Raw genomic sequence first — 23,100 nt, 5'->3', positions numbered from 1 at the left:
TCAAAAAATTAAAAATTGTACTACTCTTGTGATCCATCTATCCCATTTCTAGGTGTATAGCCTAAAGTAATGAAATCATTTCCATAGGGAGAGATAGCTGCACTCTCATGTTTATTGTAGCATTATTTACAATAGCCAATATATGGAAATAATTTAAGTATCTGTTGACGGATGAATGGATAAGGATGTCCTATACAGGTTTCACTCACTATTCGAAAGGAGAGTGTTCCTATGAAACCTTTCTTAAGCTGAAATGGTGTAAAGTGAAGAAGCAGTTACCTTAGGATACATACATTTTGCTAATGGATGCACGAAATAAATCTGGATAAAGCACAGATGCTCACAGACACAGTTCAAACTAGTGGCTTGATGCTGAGATGCTGAGTGTAGTTCATGGGGAAGGAGCTTGGTGGTGCCACTCTTGCTACTCCAGGTACACACTGCTTATATAATGGCCTCACTGCAAAACAAGCACTGAACACTATTTTTACTTTTTGCCTTTTTTCGTATATGTGAAAAATCCTCTTCAGATTTCTTTTGATTAACAAAAACAGGTTCTAAAAGCCAAGTAGTGTAAAGCAAGCCTTTGAAAAGCAGGAGATATATATATATATATAAAATTAATATAGTGTGTTAATTATTGATATTGATAATATATAATCGTTGATGTATAATATTATTCATACATAGTATTTTCTAAATAATATAAATAATAATATTCAGCCATAAAAAAAGAAAAATATCCTACGATTTCCAACAACAAGGATGGAACTTGAGGGCTAAGTGACATAAGTCAGAGAAAGACAAATACTGTATGATACCACTTATATGTGAAATCTGAAAAAACTGGACTCAGAAACAGAGAGTAGTTGCAGTGGGAGAGAGGAATTGGGTGATGATGGTTAAAAGGTACATACTTCCAGTTATAAGATGAGTAAGTTTGGGGGATCTAATATATCACGTGCTTGAAAATTGCTAAGAGAGCAGATCTTAAAGGTTCTCACCACACACACACACACACACACACACACACACACACACACACACACAGAGGTAACTGTGAGGTGATGATTGTGTTAACTGGCCTTACTGTGATAATTATTTTGCAATATATATGTCAATCAAATCATCACATTGTGTCTCTCAAATGTACTCAGTGTTGTCAATTATATCTCACTAAACCTGGAAAAAAAAGGATTAAGATGTTTTCTTATTAGAACACAGATGGATTTGTATTGAACTGCAAAGCAAGTGCTTTTGGAGGCCACCTACCTTCTTGGATCCTGTCATAAACCAAAACACCTCCGATGGCAACTCTGTTATCCTCTATGCCTATATTCCTAAGTAATTTTTATTCCCTCATTATTCCTCTGTCACTTTCAATTCTGTCACTGCTCAATCTTCCTGTCATTTCTTAGTTTGAATCCAAAGAGAAAAAAGAAGTACATTGGCCCCAGCATTTTTAAAAAATTGAACCAGTTCTCATTTAATGTCACAAACCAACCCAATAGATTCACTGCCCTTGGATTAGATGCTTAGCCCAGGAACACTGACTTCTGGTCCTGTGGGGGCATGGACACGTGGTACAAAGCCTGGCTGCCTAATGATTGCATTCATCGGGGATAATGGCTTCAGCGGCTTGCTGTGGTACTGGCAGGCAATGCATTTGGCCTATGCAGAGTAGCAATTTGTTCTCACTAATAAAACACTGATAAATAACTATACTTTTTTCAATGTTAGTCACTAATTTACATTTTTGCAGTGTCTTATAAGCTAAAATTGTGTTCACTTATGTAACTTTATGTGATACTTCATATTAAAATAAAGTCTTACTCTTTAATTTTTAAAAATATCTTTATTGGAGTATAATTGCTTTACATTGTTGTGTTAGTTTCTGTTGTACAACAAAGTGAATCAGCTATACATATACATATATCCCCATATCCCCTCCCTCTTCCGTCTCCCTCCTATCCTCCCTATCCCACCCCTCTAGGTGGTCACAAAGCATCAAGCTGATCTCCCTGTGCTATGCAGTAGCTTCCCACTAGCCATGCATTTTACATTTGGTAGTGTATATCTGTCAGTGCTACTCTCTTGCTTCATCCCAGCTTCCCCTTCCCCCTCTGTGTCCTCAAGTCCGTTCTGTATGTCTGCATCTTTATTCTTGCCCTGCCGCTAGGTTCATCAGTACCGTTTTTTTTAGATTCCATATATGTGCATTAGCATACAGTATTTGTTTTTCTTTTCCTGATTTCACTGTGTATGACACACTCTAGGTCCATCCACTTCATTACAAATAACTCAATTTTGTTCCTTTTTATGGCTGAGTAATATTCCATTGTATATATGTGCCACATCTTCTTTATCCATTCATCTGTTGATGGACATTTAGGTTGCTTCCATGTCCTGGCAATTGTAAATAGTGCTGCAATGAACACTGTGGTACATGTATCTTTCTTTTTTTTTTTTTTTGGCGGTACGCGGGCCTCTCACTGTTGTGGCCTCTCCCCCTGCAGAGCACAGGCTCTGGACGCGCAGGCTCAGCGGCCATGGCTCACGGGCCCAGCTGCTCCGCGGCATGTGGGATCCTCCCGGACCGGGGCACGAACCCGTGTCCCCTGCATCGGCAGGCAGACTCTCAACCACTGCACCACCAGGGAAGCCCTACATGTATCTTTTTGAATTATGGTTTTCTCAGGATATATGCCCAGTAGTGGGATTGCGGGGTCACATGATAGTTCTATTTTTAGTTTTTTAAGGAACCTCCATACTGTTCTCCATAGTGGCTGTACATTCCTACCAACAGTGCAGGACTGTTCCCTACGCTCCACACCCACTTCAGAATTTATTGTTTCTACATTTTTTGATGATGCCCATTCTGACTGGTGTGAGGTGATACCTCATTGTGGTTTTGATTTGCATTTCTCTAATGATTAGTGATGCTGAGCATCTTTTCATTTGTTTGTTGGCAATCTGTATGTTTTCTTTGGAGAAATGTCAATTTAGGTCTTCCACCCATTTTTGCATTGGGTTGTTTGTTTTTTTGATACTGAGCTGCATGAGCTGCTTGCATATCCTGGAGATTAATCCTTTGTTAGTTGCTTCATTTGCAAATATTTTCTTCCATTCTGAGGGTTGTCTTTTCGTCTTGTTTAGAGTTTCCTTTACTGTGTAAAAGCTTTTAATTTTCATTAGGTCCCATTTGTTTATTTTTGTTTTTATTTCCATTACTCTAGGAGGTAGGTCAAAAAAGATCTTGCTGTGATTTATGTCAAAGAGTGTTTTTCCTATGTTTTCCTCTAAGAGTTTTATAGTGTCTGGTCTTACATTTAAGTCTTTAATCCATTTGGAGTTTATTTTTGTGTTTGGTGTTAGGGAATGTTCTCATTTCATTCTTTTACATGTAGCTGTCCAGTTTTCCCGGCACCACTTATTGAAGAGGCTCCCTTTTCTTCATTGTATGTCCTTGCCTCCTTTGTCGTAAATTAGGTGCCCATATGTCTATGGGTTTATCTCTGGGCATTCTATCCTGTGCCATTGATCTAAATTTCTGTTTTTGTGCCAGTACCATATTGTCTTGTTGACTGTAACTTTGTAGTATAGTCTGAAGACAGGGAGTTTGATTCTTCCAGCTCCGTTTTTTTTCCCTCAAGATTACTTTGGCTATTCAGGGTCTTTTGTGTCTCCATACAAATTAAAAATTTTTTTTTGTGCCAGTTCTGTAAAAAATGCCATTGGTAATTTGATAGGGATTGCACTGAATCTGTAGATTGCTTTGGATAGTATAGTCATTTTCACAGTATAGATTCTTCCAATCCAAGAACATGGTGTATCTTTCCATCTGTTTGTATTGTATTTGGTTTCTTTCATCAGTGTCTTATAGTTTTCTGCATACAGGTCTTTTGCCTCCTTAGGTAGGTTTATTCCCAAGTATTTTTTTCTTTTTGTTGCAGTGGTGAATGGAAGTGTTTCCTTAATTTCTCTTTCTGATATTTTGTTGTTTGTGTACAGGAATGCAAGAGATTTCTATGCATTAATTTTGTATCCTGCAACTTTACCAAATTCATTGATTAGCTCTAGTAGTTTTCCAGTGGCACCTTTAGGATTTTCTTTGTATAGTATCATGTCATCTGCAAACAGTGGCAGTTTTACTTCTTCTTTTCCAGTTTGTATTCTTTTTATTTTTCTTCTGTGACTGCCATGGCTAGGACTTCCACAAGTATGTTGAATAATAGTGGTGAGAGTGGACATCTTTGTGTTTGTTGTTCCTGATCTTAGAGAAAATGCTTTCAGTTTTTCACTATTTAGAATGTTGTTTGCTGTGGGTTTGTTGGATATGGCCTTTATTATGTTGAGGTAGGTTCCCCCTATGCCCACATTCTGGAGAATTTTTATCATAAATGGGTGTTGAATTTTCTCCAAAGCTTTTTCTGCATCTATTGAGATGATCATATGGTTTTCATCCATCAGTTCGTTAATACGGTATATCACGTTGATTGATTTGTGTATATTGAAGAGTCCTTGTATTCCTGCGATAAACCCCACTTGATCATGGTGTATGATCCTTTTTTTTTTTTAAAGAAGATGTTGGGGGTAGGAGTTTATTATTTAATTAATTTATTTTGCTGTGTTGCGTCTTCATTTCTGTGCTAGGGCTTTCTCTAGTTGTGGCAAGTGTGGGCCACTATTCATTGTAGTACACAGGCCTATCACTATCGCGGCCTCTCTTGTTGTGGAGCACAGGCTCCAGACGCGCAGGCTCAGTAGTTGTGCCTCATGGGCCTAGTTGCTCCGCGGCATGTGGGATCCTCCCAGACCAGGGCTCGAACCTGTGTCCCCTGCATTAGCAGGCAGATTCTCAACCACTGCGCCACCAGGGAAGCCCTGTATGATCCTTTTAATGTGCTGTTGGATTCTGTTTGCTAGAATTTTGTTGAGGATTTTTGCATCTATGTTCATCAGTGATATTGTCCTGTGTTTTCCTTTTTTCTGTAGTATCTTTGTCCGGTTTTGGTATCAGGGTGATGGTGGCCTCATAGAATGAGTTTGGGTGTGTTCTTTCCTCTGCTATATTTTGGAAGAGTTTGAGAAGGATAAGTGTTAGCTCTTCTCTAAATGTTTGATATAATTCTCCTGTGAAGACATCTGGCCCTGGGCTTTTGTTTGTTGGAGGAATTTTAATCACAGTTTCAATTTCAGTGGTTGTGATTGGTCTGTTCATGTTTTCTATTTTTTCCTCATTCTACCTTGGAAGTTTGTACTTTTCTAAGAATTAGTCCATTTTTCCAGGTTATCCACTTTATTGGCATACAGCTGCTTGTAATAGTCTCTCATGATCCTTTGTATTTCTGCAATGTTAGTTGTTACTTCTCCTTTTTCATTTCTAATTCTGTTGATTTGAGTCTTCTCTCTTTTTTCATGATGAGTCTGGCTAGTGGTTTATCTATTTTGTTTATTTTCATAGAGAACCAGCTTTTAGTTCTTTGCTCTTGATCTTTGCTATTTTTTCTTCATTTCTTTTTCATTTATTTCTGATCTGATCTGTATGATTTCTTCCTTTCTGCTAACTTTAGGGGTTTTTTTTTTGCTGTTGTTCTTTCTTTAATTACTTGTAAGGTTAGGTTTTTTATTTGAGATTTTTCTTGTTTCTTGAGGTGAGATTGAATTGCTATAAACTTCCCTCTTAGAACTGCTTTTGCTGCATCCCATACGTTTTAGGGCATCGTGTTTTCATTGTCTCTGGGTTTTTTGGTTTCCTCTTTGATTTCTTCAGTGATCTCTTGGTTGTTTAGTAGCGTATTGTTTAGCCTCCATGTGTTTGTATTTTTTACAGTTTTTTTCCTGTAATTGATATCTCATCTCATAGCGTTGTGGTCGGAAAAGATGCTTGATACAATTTCAATTTTCTTAAATTTACCGAGGCTTGATTTGTGACCCAAGATGTGATCTATCTTGGAGAATGTTCCGTGTGCACTTGAGAAGAAAGTGTATTCTGTTGTTTTTGGATGGGATGTCCTATAAATATCAATTAAGTACATCTGGTCTAATGTGCCATGTAAAGCTTGTTTTTCCTCATTTATTTTCTGTTTGGGTGATCTCTCCATTGGTGTAAGTGGAGTGTTAAAGTCACCTACTATTATTGTGTTACTGTCGATTTCCCCTTTTATGGCTGTTAGCATTTGCCTTATGTATTGAGGTGATCCTATGTTGGGTGCATAAATATTTACAATTGTTATATCTTCTTCCAGGATTGATCCCTTTATCATTGTACAGTGTCCTTCCTTGTGTCTTTTAGTAGTCTTTTTTTGAAAGTCTATTTTGTCTGATATGAGTATTGCTACTCCAGCTTTCTTTTGATTTCCATTTGCATGGAATATCTTTTTCCATCCCCTCACTTTCAGTCTGTATGTGTCCCTAGGTCTGAAGTGGGTCTCTTGTAGACAGCCTATACACGGGTCTTGTTTTTGTATCCTTTCAGCCAGTCTATGTCTTTTGGTTGGGGCATTTAATCTATTTACATTTAAGGTAATTATTGATATGTATATTTCTATTACCATTTTCTTAATTGTTTTGGGTTTGTTTTTGGAAGTCTTTTCCTTCTCTTGTGTTTCCTGCCTAAAGAAGCTCCTTTAGCATTTGTTGTAAAGCTGGTTTGGTGGTGCTGTGTATTCTCTTAACTTTTGCTTGTCTGTAAGTCTTTTGATTTCTCAATCAAATCTGAATGAGATCCTTGCTGGGTAGAGTAATCTTGGTTGTAGGTTTTTCCTGTTCATCACTTTAAATATATCTTGCCACTCCTTTCTAGCCTGTAGGGTTTCTCCTGAGAGATCAGCTGTTAACCTTATAGGGATTAACTTGTAAGTTATTTGTTGCTTTTCTCTGACTGTTTTTAGTATTTTTTCTTTGTGTTTAATTTTTGTTAGTTTGATTAATATGTGTCTCAGCATGTTTCTCCTTAGGTTTATCCTGTATGGGACTCTCTGCGCTTCTTGGACTTGGGTGACTGTTTCCTTTCCCATGTTGGCGAGGTTTTATACTATAATCTCTTCAAATATTTTCTCAGACCCTTTCTTTTTTTCTTCTTCTTGTGGGACGCCCATAATTCGAATCTTTGTTCACTTAATGTTGTCTCAAAGGTCTCTGAGACTGTCCTCCATTCTTTTCATTCTGTTTTCTTTATTCTGCTCTGCGGCAGCTATTTCCACCATTCTATCTTCCAGGTTACTTATCCATTCTTCTGCCTCAGTTATTCTGCTGTTGATTTGTTCTAGAGTATTTTTAATTTAAGTTATTGTGTTGTTAATTACTGTTTGTCTTCTCTTTAGTTTTCTAGGACCTTGTTAAACGTTTCTTGTATTTTCTCTATTCTATTCCACGATTTTGCATCATCTTTACTGTCATTACTCTGAAATCTTTTTCACGTAGTTTGCCTATTTCCTCTTCATTTATTTGGTCTTGTGGGGTTTTATCTTGCTCCTTTGCCTGTATGATATTTCCCTGTCTTCTTATTTTGTCTGATTTACAATATTTGAAGTCTCCTTTCCTTAGGCTGCAAGGTCATAGTTTCTCTTGCTTCTGTTCTCTGCCCCCAATGCTGGGGTTGATCCAGTGTCTTGTGTAGGCTTCTTGATGGGAGGGAATGGTGCCTGTGTTCTGGTGTGTGGAGCTGCATCTTTTCCCTCTGATGAGCAGGGCCGTGTCAGGTGGTGTGTTTTGGGTTGTCTGTGTGCTTAGTATTACTTTAGGTAGTCTGTGTATTTATTGGTGGGTTTGTGTTCCTGTCTTGTTTGTTGTTTGGTATGAGGCATCCAGTGCTGGGAGGTGCTGTCAGTTGGGTGGAGCTTGGAATCAGACAGCGGCCTCCATGAGAGCTCTTGGCGATTAATCTTCCCTGGGGCCAGCATTCTCTAGTGTCCAGCATCCTGGACTCGGTGCTCCAACTCCAGAGCCTCAGGCCCAACTTCTGGTTGAGGGACCAAGACACCACAGGTCACTTGTCCCAGCAATAAAGGGGATTTGAAAAAAAAAAAGAAAAGACTAACAAAACCCCAGACAAATGGTAGAAAGTAAAATCAACGAACAGAAACAGAAACAAGGAAACACACACAGACAAAAGAAACAAAAACAGAGCCAAATAAGTCAAATAGAAAGATAACAACCAAACAAACAGAAGAACCCAAGAGTGAAATCAAACAATTAAGAAGAAAGCTGACAAAAACCCTAAACCAAAAAACAAAGCCAAAGCAGAGTGCCAACTGAAAAGTGAAGCAAAGAAACCAAGCAAACTGACAAAAATAATATTAAAAAAAAAAAAAGAGAAGGGGGAAAGAAGGGAGAACAACAGAAATTCAACATAGAAACAGAAATATACAAAAAAATATATATTTAAGAAAAAGAAAAGATAAAGAAAACTCCAGAGAAATGGTAAAAGCAAAATCAAACAAAGAGAAACAGAAACAAGGAAACACACACACAGGTAAAAGAAACAAAAACTGAGCCAAACAAATCAAAAAGCAAGAGAACAACCAGACAAATAGAACTCAAAAATAAAATCAAACAAGTAAGATTAAAACTGACAAAAACACGTAACCTAGAAACAAAACCAAAGCAATGTGTTAACTGAAGAATAAAGCAAGGAAACAGAACAAACTGATAAAGGTGATTAAAAAAATAATAATGATAAAATAAAATAAAAAGGGCAAAAACGAGGGACAAGAAAGCAAAGTAAAAATAGACATTGAAAAAATAATAAAAATTAAAAATATGTTATAAATCATGGAGATCCCAAAAGACTAAAAAAAAAAAGAAAAAACTAACCAATGAACAAAAAAAAACTAGAACCAACAACAGAATGAATCAAAACATAATAAAATTAATCGTGATAATTATGTTTCCCTCGGGTCTCCGCTATATGTGTCCTCGCCCACGCCATGAGTCACAGCCCACCTCTGCCTCCCCAAGAGGCTCTCCTCTGCCTCTGGGCTGGTGTCTGGACCTGCTGTGGGCCCTGTGGGCACCACTCAGACTGTGATCTGGCCCACTTCCTGCGTGTGCTACCCCCAAAGTCCGCAGCTGCCTGAGCTTCACCATTTTCATTTGTGGGAACACTCATTGTCTACTTAGATATTCCATAGATGCAGCATCTACCCAGCTGATTGTGGGGATTTAATCTGTAGCTTGTACAGCTGATGGAAAGATTTTCATTCTTCTTTAGTCACCCTGTCTCTGGGGTAAGGTTTGGTTTTATCCCTGCCTCTGCGTGTGGCCCACCTACAGGAGTCTGGTCCTGAGGCTGCCTTGGAGCTCTTGGCTCTGCACCTGTGAGGACCGAGTGCAGAGGTGGTATGACTGCTTGGATATTGGGAGCCCCAGTGGCTCCAAATGCACAGGGAAGCCAGTGGCCATGGGCTTAAGAGATATGGCCCTAATGAGGCCTTTTCTGGTGCCTGGCATAAGGCACGTGAGGGCTAGCTCTGAGGGGGCTTTTCTTTTTATTGCTCGGCAGCTGGCACACAGGAGCCAGCCCTGAGCCGGCTTCTTTTATTGTCGTCAGCAGGCACCGGCGTGTGGGGAGAAAGAGGTTACAATAGTAGCTCCTCCCCCTGTGTGTGACTCAGAAATAGCACCCAGTGGCAGTCCAGTCTTCCTCCATAGGCATTCCCTGCTGCAGATTTCCTCCCTCCCATCCCCTCAGTCTGTCTCCCCACAGCCAACAGCAGTTTTCTCTCTGGGCCTGTTCTCCAATCCCCATGCATCAGCTCCCAGCCCCCTTGCACACCTGTGAACACACATCCCAGTCTGGGGCACGTACAGCCGTGGTACGGACCATATGTGTATTTCTCACTCTGTCCCCTGTGCCACAGATTGGCCGCTTCACCTTCTTCTGACAGCCTCAAATGCTTCCCTTTTATCCCAATCAATTTCCCTGTCGGAGAGGGGGTTTCCCCAAATTTGGGAATCTCTCCTCTGCTTCATCTCCCCCACCCTGGGATGCAGGTCCCATCCCGTTTCCTCTTCTCCTCCTTCTCCCTTCTTTTTTTCCATCCTACTCAGTTATGCAGGGATCTTTATAGTTTTTCCAGTGTCCAAGATTTTCTGCTAGTTTTCAGCCAGTGTTCTGTGAGAATTGTTGCATCTATAAATGTATTCCTGATGCATCCATGGAGAGAAATGAACTCCACGTCCACCTACTCCTCCGCCATCTTGAATCTCCCAAGTTTGCTCTTTCGGGGAGTAGAAAATAGATATTAATGTTGAGGTATGTTTTTTCATGCAAGATAACCTATACTGTACAAATATATTGTGCATTTGGGAAAACATATAAGACATGTATGCTCATTTAGCAATCTGCTGTTCTTTTTCTTCTGTTCTTGAAAATGCTCACCAACTTGTTCTAATAAATAATAATTATCCCTGGGTATAGCCATAAATAACACAAAGAATGATAGTTGATAGAATCACAACAGAAATTCTGGAAAGAGCTGTATATCTCACTCAATCCAACACATTCATTTTAGCAATTCTGTGTCAATTTATCCATCTTTCTTTAGATCATTAAGGAAGATATGTGCTCTGATTTTTGCTTTAATCTAATTATCTTTGCAATAAATTCTTAGAATTCATCACCCAGGAAAAACATGCTTTCTTTCATAAAATGAAATACTTCTTTTTGTTGGAAATAAGATTACACAATCTGTATTTTGGTGTTTGTAATAGCTGTGAGAAAGCACAGGGCCAAATTTAATTTTCAAATATACTTATGTGGACATAGTTTTAAAAACAGTTATTGTCTTCAATTCATTAAAACAAATTGTTGAGTGGGTTAAACATTTTGTAGGCCCTTTTTATTTAGCTTTAGTTTGTATATGTTTATCTAATGGTGTATTTCCATTTGCTTGTCTAAATGCATATTTCCATTTTCATGCAAGCCACCTCAATCATTTTGGAAAGTAGCTTTTCAGTCAGGTGATGCTTATTGAGAACATACTGTGTGCTAAAATGTGTTTCAATGGAAAGCTAATAGGAATAAATTCTATGGAAGGGCATACATTCAAGTGACAAAGAAGATTAGGAAAGCCATTAGTAATAAAATAAGTTGAAAACGCCTCCATGCCATGATCTAGTCTTATACTTCCCTTTGTTTCATGGTGCCGAGGACATGACTGAGAATAATGAAGCCTGCTAACCTGAACCAAGTGAAGTACATCAGCAATTGATTTAACTTTTAGCCTTGATGATGGAGCAAAACTTGGGGAAAAGCTGATGATACAAGGGTTGTATTGCTAGGTTAGCAGAGTATCTACAGATAAATAAACAGTAAATATATATATATATATATATATATACACGCACATACATACATGTATATGTGTATACACTATATATCAGGCAGAGTAAATGTGTGTGTGTGTATATATATATATATATATATATATATGTATATGTTTATATATATAATTGACCCTTGAGCAACACAGATTTAAATTGCAGAGGTCCACTTATAGGCAGATTTCTTTCAATAGTAAATGCTACAATACTACATGATCCGAGGTTGGTTGAATCCACAGATGTGGAACTGAGAATATGGAGGAACCATGGATATAGGAGGCTGACTATAAAGGCATAGGAGAATTTTCAACTGCACTGAGGGTTGACACCCCTGACCCCTGTGTTGTTTAAGAGTCAAATGTGTGTGTGTATGTGTGTGTGTGTGTGTGTATTTATACACACATACAACACATACATATACACACATACATTGATAAAGTATATTGAGGACATAAATGAAAAGGGAGATATTTGGCACATTTTGGATAGCATTGTTCTTATAGAACAGGAACATTGAATACTTGCGCATTTTTTATCCAATTTGCCCCTCTATGTAACTAAGTGAGTGCTCAGTATATCTTCATTGAATGAATGAATAGGAAAGAAATTGCTTTCAAAGCACTATAGGGAAATAGGATGCTCACTGTAGATAAACCTAGATAAAAGCTGAATACTAGTCACGTTAGGGCACAACATAGTCTTTGATTGTGTGACTGCTTTATAAATAGTATAAGTTTGCATATGAATTATAGATACACAAAAAGAGGCAGGGCAGCTTCTTTCACTGAGCTATATACCTAGTTAATTCAGGGCCTTTCACATAATACATGCTCATTAGATTTGGTTGTATTGATTTAAAAAAAACACGTACATTAAAAGCCAATCTAAGCATATCTAAAAACAAAAGTTTAAAAATAAGTTATGTTAGCTACTTAGTAGTTAAAATGAACTGACTTTGATTAGTATTAAGTGTTAGCCAGTTTTGAAATACCAACTTTCAAAGCCTTATAAACAGTGAAGTAGCACAACTCTGGCACTAATTGGGTCTTCCAGGGAGCCTAATAAGTATGTATGTCTTTTACTTAGCAGTGCCAATTGCCACTTTCTCCTTGGAAGGAGGCTGAAGTGGAGGTGGCTCGGACTTGGCTTCTCATGTCCCTTTCAATGGTGATCACCTATGAGCTGGCTAGACTACTAGAGCCCACCCCCTCAAAAACATCTGTAGGGAAACTCATCATTGCTAAAAAACAGCTGTAAATGTTTCAGCTAATATTCTTAGTGAACGACCACCTAGAGCAGAAAGAACTGAATGCTTTCTGGCTTCTACCAGTACCCACGTAGAATCACTGGCTCTTACCACTTTCTTCCAGGAAGGGGTAACGTAGACGACCCCATGGTTGGAATGGAGGTGGCTCCACCTGGCTTCTCGTGTACCTTTAGTAGTGATTACACATGAGCCTCTAGCAGGTCAGGGGACTCAACTTTCTCTTTGCTCTTTATCTATTTGTCAGATTTCTCTGAGGAAGCAGGCAATAAGTCCCTTGGAGAAATGCTTTTCTCTTGGTTTTCCTCCTACCTCACCAGCCTCTCTTCCTTGGTCTTTTCCTGGCTCTTTCATAGCTCCCTCACCTCTAAATTTTGTAGTATCTCGGGTCTTGCATTAATTTTCTATTGGTGCATAACAAATTACCTAAAACTCAGTGGTTTTTAAACAACAGATATATATTATCTCACAGTTTCTTTGGGTCAGAAGTCTAGTGTAGCTTAACTAGGTCTTCTGTAAGACTGCAGTCAAGGTGTCAGCTGGCGTTGGGGTATCATCTGAATGCTTGACTAGAAAAGGATTTATTTCCAAGCTTAAACAGGTTGTTGGCAGGATTTATTTTCTTAAGGCTATAGGAGTGAGGGCTTCATTTCTTGTTGGCTGGGGGCTGGAGACGTTACAAGATGCCAGCTAGAGGCTGCCCTCAGTTTCAAGAGGCTACCCTCACTTCTTTGCCCAGCAAAGGTTGAGGTTCCCCAGTATGGCTGCTTGCTTCACAAAAGTCAGCTAGTGAGGGAAAAAGCTCCAGCACAATTGGCACTGTAATAATGTGATCACACAGTGTCAGTCACCTGCATGCTGTCATGTATTCTATTGGTTAGAAGCAAGTTACAGGTCCTGCCCACACTCTAGGGAATTGGAATCATACAAGAGCATGACCACCAGGAGGCAGGGATGATCGAGGCACCTAAGAGTCTGCCCACCCCAGGGCTAGTCTCTGTCATCCGTCTTCTCTGTCTGTACTCACTTCCTCTCGTATCTCACGTCTTTAAATACTGTCAGTGATTGGACAACCCTGTTTTATATTTAAAGCTTGATATCCTTCTCTAAACTCCACACTGATATAGCCACTGCTTTCTTTATATTGTTCCTCTTCTGATAGACATCTCGAAATTCATATATCCAAAGTCAAAATAATTATTTCCCCTAAAAGTAACCTGTTTTTCCCATGGTTTCCCAGTCCCACTAAATGGCAGCTCTGTTCTTTCAGTTGCTCAGATCAAAAACTTTTATGCCATCCTGACTCTTCCTGTTCTCTCATATCCAACATCCAATTTATTAAATCTTTATTTTTAATTTGCCATTTCTTGGTTAGTGTACTTATCTTCAGGTAACACTAGGACCTGATCTAAAATATAGGGCACTTGGTGGCTCTCTGGCAACTGGAGTCCTAATGGGAAGAAGTAACCTCTGTCTCCATTTTATACCAGCTGGCTCCGGGCCTGCTTCTAACAGGATGGACCACATGGAACTCCAACACCACTGCTCTCTGACTTCGCTATTGATGGAAACTCTTGTGGCTTTGCCACATGCCAGATTGGTTCATGTCAGATGTTGCCTCTCACCAAACAAGGCTGCATTTGCCTTAATGAACCTCTCCGTACAAAGATTAAGGAGTAATGCCGATAATGGTAGTCACCTAACTCCTCCTAACATACTCTCTCTGCAGGGTTTTCTCCTCTGGGGCCTGTCCTTTTTTCATCCAATGTTCTTTTTTTCTTTCCTTCTCGCCCACATTTTTTGTTTGTTTTTAATTAATTAATTAATTTTTTGGCTGCGTTGGGTCTTCATTGCTGTGCACAGGCTTTCTCTAGTTGTGCCGAGCCGGGGCTACTCTTTGTTGTGGTGTGCCGGCTTCTCATTGCAGTGGCTTCTCCTGTTGCGGAGCACGGGCTCTAGATGCACGGGCTTCAGTAGTTGTGGCACACAGGCTCAGTAGTTATGGCTCACGGGCTCTAGAGCGCAGGCTCAGTAGTTGTGGCACATGGGCTTAGTTGCTCCGCTGCATGTGGGATCTTCCTGGACCAGGGCTTGAACCCGTGTCCTCTGTATTGGCAGGCGGGTTCTTAAACACTGTGCCACCAGGGAAGTCCCTCACCCATGTTTTGGAAAACTGTGTTAATATCTGTTTCTGGGTAGGTAGGGCTTCCTATCATCCACATATACTTTGGTCTAAAGTAATAAATGTATCATTTTCTCCAGGTGTATTTTTACTTTATAGAATGAAAAAAATTGTTCCTATCACTAGAATTTGAGACATTAGTATGATGGCAAATTTGATTTATGGCACAAACAGTAGAGGAGTTCATGCTTGTTTCCCTGAACTCACGTGGAAGAGGTAGCTCCCTATTCTCCATACACATAAGGTGAACCTTGATCAGAACTCTCCCTATTTGAGCTTGGGCACAGGTAGATAGTAACTCATGGAGGCAGCTGGCAGATGAAAGGGGGTGATCTCAAATACATGGGTTGAGAAAAATTTACAAACTCCTTCTGTATCACTATAGAAAGGTAACTATGTCCTCTTCCTTTCAAATACTTTGCAATTCTTTCCTTTGTACTTTAAGTTATTTCTTAAAGTTTATTTAATCAGGTGTCACTCGTATAAAAATATTTACTGTTGGTGAAGTAGTCTATGGTGATTTTCTCTGGGTAATATAGCCCATCCTTACCTTTTGCCTTTTTCTGTTTCCTTGAAACCTCACACTAATTTTCTAATTATATTTTTAGGAATCTGAATCTTGAACTTTCTGAGGAGAGCATCTGAGCTTCAGAGTTCCTATCAGGTAATGACAAAATATGGAAAAGACCCATGGTGCTGAGATTAGAATTTCACTGTGAGTGTCAATTTTAGATAATGTTGAGGATCCCTCCTTTTTTATGAAAGAAAGAAAGAAAGTTAAAGTTCTGGTAAGAAATTTTGTAAAAATTAAAATTGACAACAAAACCGTTTTAAAAAGTTGTATGTACTCTTAAGCACTCTATTTATTATTCAGAATTAGCCTAACCACAGAAAGTATAAGAGACATATACCAGTCTAAATAAACAAATGTTTCCAAAATAAGATATTTCCTATCTGTCGAAAAAGTTTTACTTGATTGACTAACTTGATAGTCTTAATGCAATCAGTTGGATGAAAAATAAAATGTGTATTGCCAGCAAACATTTTAGAGAGATAAGCACTTGTTGCAAGTACTATACATGCTTAGAAAAATCTTTACTTTGGCCAGCTAAGACCACCACATGTTTTAAAATGTCATCCATCATTTCAGTGTTAAGAGCGCCCCCTGGTGTGATTGTCTAATTATGTTTATGAGAAATTTAGGCACTATTTTTTTTTAATTTTTAAAAATTTTTATTGAATTCTTTTTTTTATTGAAGCATAATTGATTTACAATATTATATTAGTTTCAGGTATACAGTATAGTGATTCAATATCTTTGCAAATTATACTCCATTTTAAGTTATTACAAGATAATGGCTGTAATTCCCTGTGCTGTACAGTATATCCTTGTTGCTTATCTATATTAGACACTGTTTTTAAAACCTCATTTTGCTATTAGTTGGTAATAGACCTTCTTTTTATACTCTGCTGACCTGACCAGTATGGTATGTAACTATCTAGAAATATGAATTTAATTTTTTCCTTGCCATTATCCATGTTTATATCTGGAATCAGTGGTTAGCTTGAAAGTAGAATTTGGTAATAGTAATCCCTAAACTTCTTCAGTTAAAGTTAAGGACCAATAATATATCCTTTGGTAAATGTGAAATTGTATACTGAGATAAAATTTTATAGGATAATCAAATTCTTTGGTGGTAATAACCTTGTTAAATGGCAAATTTCTGTGAACAGTTTCTTTTTGGTAAACTCATGGGATTTTAATAATTAAACATGAGAATTCAGACATTGCATTTTGATTTTGAAATATTCATTGTTTGGAAAAATTAATCCAAGTTTTAAGATTTTCTTACAACCCAGCAGCCCCCCTATAACCACGGAACTTGCAAATGTAAACATAATAATTCATCCCTGAATCACAATAGACCTCTCATCCATCCCCTAAAATCACCCCCACTCCTGTAAATTCTCATTCGAACTTGGCAGCAGGGTGTCTATTTTATTACTGTCATTTTTCCTTGCATTTAATATTTAGTCCTTTGGGAATAATTAAACCATCCTTGCAAAGTGAAAGTGTGCATAATATTCTAAACTACATTTCTGTAAATTTGATAACTGCAATTATATTTCCCCCTACTGTGTCTTCTCCAAACTTAGATTGTTGTGATCGTTTTAACCATTTCTCATAGGTTCTATGTTCTAAACTTGATCATTTACAGGGCTATCACACTGAGCTGTTTGGAATAGACTGCTTTTACTTTCATTTTCTTCTGTATGGTTCCTCTTTCAATTGAATTCTGAAGCCATAAGCTTAGCACAGTATTTATATTATGTCCTGGCCTGTTAAAAGGAAATTTTCTAAAATATAGAATAAAAAAAAATCAGAACAGCGAACCTATCATAGTAGACCTGTGTTTGAATCTGGTTTGCAAATTTATTAGTATCGTGACCTTGGATAAGTCAGTGAGCCTCTCAGAGCCTTAATCTCTTCTCCTGTAAAAGGGAAATACAAATCAGTACTTTGCAGAATGTTGTTAATTCATCTTTTATGTTAATATGTATTTGAGATTTATTATCTGCCAGATTTAAGGCTGGATGCCTCATGAGCATTTAGTTCTCACAACAGTTCTGTGAAGTAGGTGCTTTTATTTCTATATTATTGATGAGGCTTAAAGAAGCTAAGAAGCCTGTTAAGTGCAAAGGCCAAGATTCCAGTCGAGGTCCTTTTGACTTAAAATGAGCTTATAAACACTATGCTTCGTATATGTTTTAATCCTACTTACTCATTTCTGCTAATTTATTGATTTTGTTGTCCTTAAGGTCAGATTATCTCCCAATGCACAAACATACAGGAAACCAATCTTTTGAAAAAGAAGAGCTGGATCTTTTAACATGGATGCTCTTCTTGTCCGAAAACCAGAATTATTTTGAGAATTTATTCTTCTATACAATTTTTTTCAAACCAGGCAATGCACTAAGAGATCCTTTGTTATTATTTTCGTTGAGCTAATAGCAGTAACAAGGACTATTGGGTTGGTGAACCTTAAGGCACCTTCATGCAGAATATAAAGGCAGGATAATAGAATGCTAATTTTAGGCACTGTTGCATGCTTCCACCTCACCATTTCTGCTGGTTTTCTCTGGAGCTGGGACCACAATCTATTCCTTTTTGCCTTGCTGTTCTTATTTAAGTATCTAATTACTTGGATTGGCTTTGTGAAGACTACATCATTTTCCTTATGGTTTAAGAATTTTTCCTTATATTCTAGATACCAGATTTTATTCATTAATTGCTACAGAGGCTATAAGTTTCTGGTTTCGCTAATAAGTTGTTTTGAAGGCTACTAAGTAACTCACCATGGAAATATGGTGTGAACAGGCTTGTCCTTTGCTTAATAAAATCTAGTGTTTCATAATATTCCTTTGGTCCGTGAGATTTGCTCTAGGAAGTAGGCTGTTCAACCATGATTCAAGAGCACATTGTTGGGTTTCTCAATGGCTGAGTGACTGTTTTCTTGTTGAAGTTGCCTCATGTGCTTGGGTCAGATGTATAGGCATTAATGTGAGCAGCTGTGTATATTATTATGTCTTACTGAGGTTGCACATTACGCCAAACACCACTGCCACTAGGAAAATCAACTCAATCATCATCATTGAATCCATGAATGAGTGAAGAAATGGGAGTTGTTTTAGTTTTCTACCCTCATTTCTGCCCCACTCCTACACTTATTCCCCTGACTGCCTACCACACACATGTGCACACACAGCATTTGGTGAGTTTGTTCTTGGACTTGTTTAATGTTTGTGGAATCTGGTCTTTTTTTCCAAATCCTCTGATATTGTTTTGGGTTAAGCCCTCATATTTTTCATTTGAACAATTGGAATACTCCTTTAACTGAATTCTCTCTCTTCAGTGTTACATGCCTCCAGTAAACTGTCCCTAGTAACACCAGAATAATTTTCCTAAAACATAGAACTCATAACAGCTTAAAATTATTCATTGTCTCATTGTTCAGAAAGAGCCTTTGGTTCTTGCTTACTCTCTTCTAATTTGTCTCCCTACCATTGTCTTTACCCTCTGAATTCTGTGCTTTGCTCCACTGAAAAATTACAAATCCCAGAATGCTTTTCACTTCCTTTGCCTTCCTGTGCCTTTATGCACTAATGCACATGCCTTTATGCCAGTAACACCCTTCTGCACTTCATTTGGCGGGCTCCACTTTCTCCTCTAAGACAATCCTTCCCTGACAAAATTCTCACCCCACAAGCACATACTCAGTCTAAGTGCTTCTTCAGGGGAATTGCAAGATCCTGTGCTCACTTCTGTTGTTACAAGGTTTAGATTAGGTGGGCAGCTTGAAGGCAAGTATTATGGTATATTATTCAATGTACCACAGAGCCAGATATTTAGAAAATGCTCAGGACAACTTTATTTATGAAGCCCATGAAGAGGCTTAATGAAGAATAGAAAGATACTGTGTTAGGATTCCCACGAAGATCTCATGCCTCAGTCAGGCTTCCAAGCTTATAGATCAAAATGTCTGACTTCTGTCAGCCATTACTGGGCAAGATGATGAAGCAGCCATCAGTTGACCTTATATGCTCTCTTTCATTTACATTGAATCTTTTACATTTTCACTTAAATTGACTTTTTCCCAGCACTCATATACGCCTCAGTACCCCTCTGTGACAGTGATTTTTTGTGGCTTAATATTCATTCTCTTCTTCTTTTTACTTGTGGTGTCAAGAGAAAAAAAAAGACCACAAGCCCCCCATTATCTCTTTCTCCTTTTTGCTATGGGAGACAATTTGCCATAATTCTGTCCAATGAAATATAAACAGGAATCTGATGGAATTTCTGGGAAGTCTCTGTGTTCTTGCTGTTGATGGTACCTTGTCTTCCTTCTGGCCCTTTCTTTCTTCCTTGCTCCTGGAAGGTACACACGATGACTGGAACTGGAGCAGCCACCTTGCTGCCTTGAAAGGTTAGGAATATTACTGAGATTTTAGCCATGACATACCTGAACTTTCAAATCAATAATAGTAATTTCCTTCCCTTGGAATTCTCATTATATGAGCAAAATTTACCGTTTTGTGTTTAAGCCATTGTTATTTGAGTTTTCTGTTGCATCAACTGACTCACTTCCCAAACTGATACTTCTTACATTTTAAATGAATGCATTAGAAGTTAGTGGTATAAGTTTTCCACCTCTCCACCTATGTTTTACATCTGTTAACTCAACAACCATGTATTTAGACCTACTGTCACCATGTATGTACTACCCTAGACACTAAGGTATAATGACTGGAACACCATGCCTATGTAAATGGCTTACAGTCTCATGGGTGCATAGAAACAAAATTAATTATGATATTGTGTATTAATAATGATTAACTATGACAATATGAGATAGAATATATAATACAGCAAATGCCACAGCAGTATATGTAGAAAAGCCTGAAGGTAAACAGAAGAGAGTATTTACAATTTGATCAAGCTCTCCTAAAAATAAAATCAAAATTTTTAAAATCAGAGAAATGAATCTCTCATCTGGGATTTCAGGCACCCTGAACAGGACTTAATCCTTGTGCCTTTTTAGTGACAGAGTAGGTGGTTACTTACCTTTATGTGTCAGCCTTCTGCCTCTTACTAATAATTAAAATGAGCACTGTCTAGGAGACCAGAGATAAAATCCACACTTTGAATTGCTGACAGGCTGTCTTTGGAAAGCCAAACTGGTGAAAAGCAATTTGTGGAGAAGGAGGGACAAGAAATGACACAGGAAGTTGCCAAGGATTCAACTGACACACAGAGTAGTAAGCCAAGAGCTGTGACAAGGATGGCAGTAAACAAGAAACCGAAGCTCAGTTGTTGAAAGGCAAGAGTTAGGTAGTGGAGAGAGACATCAAAGCATTAGGCAGCCAACATCCTGGAACAAACTCACAATGAGGGAGAGCTAGGGAACAAGTCTCCTCAGGAGAGCACAAAAATAGGCTCCAGGACTCCAGGACTCTCGCTGAAGTCTGTGAGGAAGGCCAGAAGCAGATCATAATAAGGACACTATTTATAAAATCACAGCAACTCAAAGGAGTTAAAATGAGAAAATGGTCTCAAAGTAAAGCATAAAAATTTTAATCAGTCAATGTTTTGAAAAGACACGAAACACTCAAAGAAGCTGATTCAAAAAGAGAGTCCAGGGACATTGGCATTGATTTCAGTGCTTGATCTTAAGGTGATTATTTTTGGTACAGATTTTGAAATGAAAAAGAGCTCAGGAAAGGCAAAATCAATGTGGAATAAAATTTCTGGGATTGGGCCAAATGCCATTCAGAATTCTCAGGTCTTGGGATAAGCTACAGAACTGAGCACATTACCATTTATTCTAACTGTGACACAGGGTTTTCCCAGAAGATGAATGAGAGGAAAGCTGCCAGTGATCCAGGTTTGAATAATAAGGACTGACCATCTCCAGTCTACCACACACTTGAGAGAAGCTATGAATACCAATAAGGCATCAAGACATGTTGTGTGATCACAGAATACTCCATACTTTTACTCTACTCAGGATTAATGGACCAAGTTATGCTTGGTCCGTTAATGCATGACCACCAGGGTCTGATAGAAAATTATAGATACTCTCCTAGGGCATAAGTCCAATCTTCCTGAAAAAAACAGGGAACAACTAACATAGGTAACAGATATTTTGGCTTCTGTGACCATATTCCATCTGTACTCTTCATCTAATGAGGGATGCTAATTACCTGTTCTAATGAAATTTGATCAAGAGTGGTTTTCTGAGATATATATATATCATATATATGAGATATGTTTGCATTTTATGTATTTTTATATCTGAACTATATTGAATCACTTATAATACAAATTATCTAAATTATTTCTAATGTAAGACATACAGGTAGTTCATTCATGATGTTTTTTTTTTACTTTTAAAGTGCTGCCTCTGAGGAAGCATGATTATTTTGCATGATGTCAAATGTCATAGAATAGGGATTTGACCTAAATAACTTTTAACTTTCCTTCATCATTTGATGCTGATCTAGAATATGCAAATTCACCTAAATTTTCCTAGAAGCTATTTTGCTTGCTTTGCCTCATCTGTGAAGCAGTAACGTGCTTTCAAAGAGTATACTGTTTTCTAGATTTACATTCTATGCATCCAGAATTCAGTAAATACCCATGTTCACTTTATCCATGTCTTCTTTGTTTACAGTAATTTCAGTTATTTCAACCTCAGTCTTTCGGAATGAGGAGTTCTGACCTTTGGTATCTTTTTCACTTATAAATCTGTTCTATGGTTTATTATTATTATTGTCCTTCTCCAAACCTTACCTTGCTCTTTGGTATTTCTGAAATGTGGCAGCAAACAGCATGAGGCTGCATAGGAACACATAAAACAGAATGTTATAAAAAACTCTTTGTGGATATTTAATCATCATTACTTTTCTGAGAGCACTGTCTCATCCTGTTGATGAAACCTATTCCCAAAATTACATATTCCTGATTTTTATAAACAAGTGTGTGATTATAGTAAGCCATTAATATTTGAAGAATATGACTTGAAGATTGCATTAGATTTCCAAAAGGGATCAAGGATATATAATAATCAGGAATTACTTACGAATTTGCAAAGGAGTTTGATTTAAAGAGGTGTTTTTTTAGCTTCCCAGTATCCTCTTTAGATTATTTATATAGGAAGAGATATTTTTATGCCAGGAGTTTTCATCTATAGAAAACCCAAGTTAATGTTTTCATTAATTTGTGCCTATATTTTTATGTTTGAGTTGGATCTCATTTTTATGGTGTGCAGGCTCCCACAGGTGAGTCTGATGCACACCAATATATGAGAACATTCTAAAATATTCAATAAAATTATGAAGAGAGACAGTTTTTATAATGAGAAGATACTTAGAAATATGTTTAAGGTTCTGTGTTGACTTCAAATTAAATATAATTGCAAAGTATATGTTGCGGACTGAATATTTGTGTTCCCCCAAAATTCATTTGTTGAAACCTTAACTTCTAGTGTGATAGTGTTAAAGGTGGGGCCTTTGGGAGCTTATTAAGTTTAGATGAAGTCATGAGAGTGGAGCCCCCATAGTGGGATTAGTATTAGAGGTATAAGGATTATCAGTATAATTATTATAAGAAGAGGAAGAGACTAGAGCTCTATGTGAGGACACAGCGAGCTAGGACACACTGCAAGCCAGGAAGAAAGCTCTCACCAGGAACCAGATTTGCCAGCACTTTGATCTTGGACTTTACAGCCTCCAGAACTGTGAGAAATTCTGTTGTTTAAGCAACTAA

General features: G+C 37.9%; 1 protein-coding gene across 1 annotated transcript in view; it reads left to right on the top strand.

Annotated features, from left to right (window-relative positions):
• The window catches only part of GABRA4 (gamma-aminobutyric acid type A receptor subunit alpha4), a 256,295-nt gene that overhangs the window by 156,809 nt on the left and 76,386 nt on the right, over nt 1-23,100 (top strand). Inside the window, exon 9 of the mRNA XM_067735872.1 lies at nt 15,383-15,438. Coding sequence (XP_067591973.1) covers nt 15,383-15,397 — 15 coding nt within the window. The 3' untranslated portion in view covers nt 15,398-15,438. The remainder of the gene's footprint in view (nt 1-15,382; nt 15,439-23,100) is intronic.

Source organism: Pseudorca crassidens, chromosome 4 (assembly GCF_039906515.1).
Source record: "Pseudorca crassidens isolate mPseCra1 chromosome 4, mPseCra1.hap1, whole genome shotgun sequence".
NCBI classification, from domain to species: domain Eukaryota; kingdom Metazoa; phylum Chordata; class Mammalia; order Artiodactyla; family Delphinidae; genus Pseudorca; species Pseudorca crassidens.
This window is presented reverse-complemented; position numbering and strand designations above follow the sequence as displayed.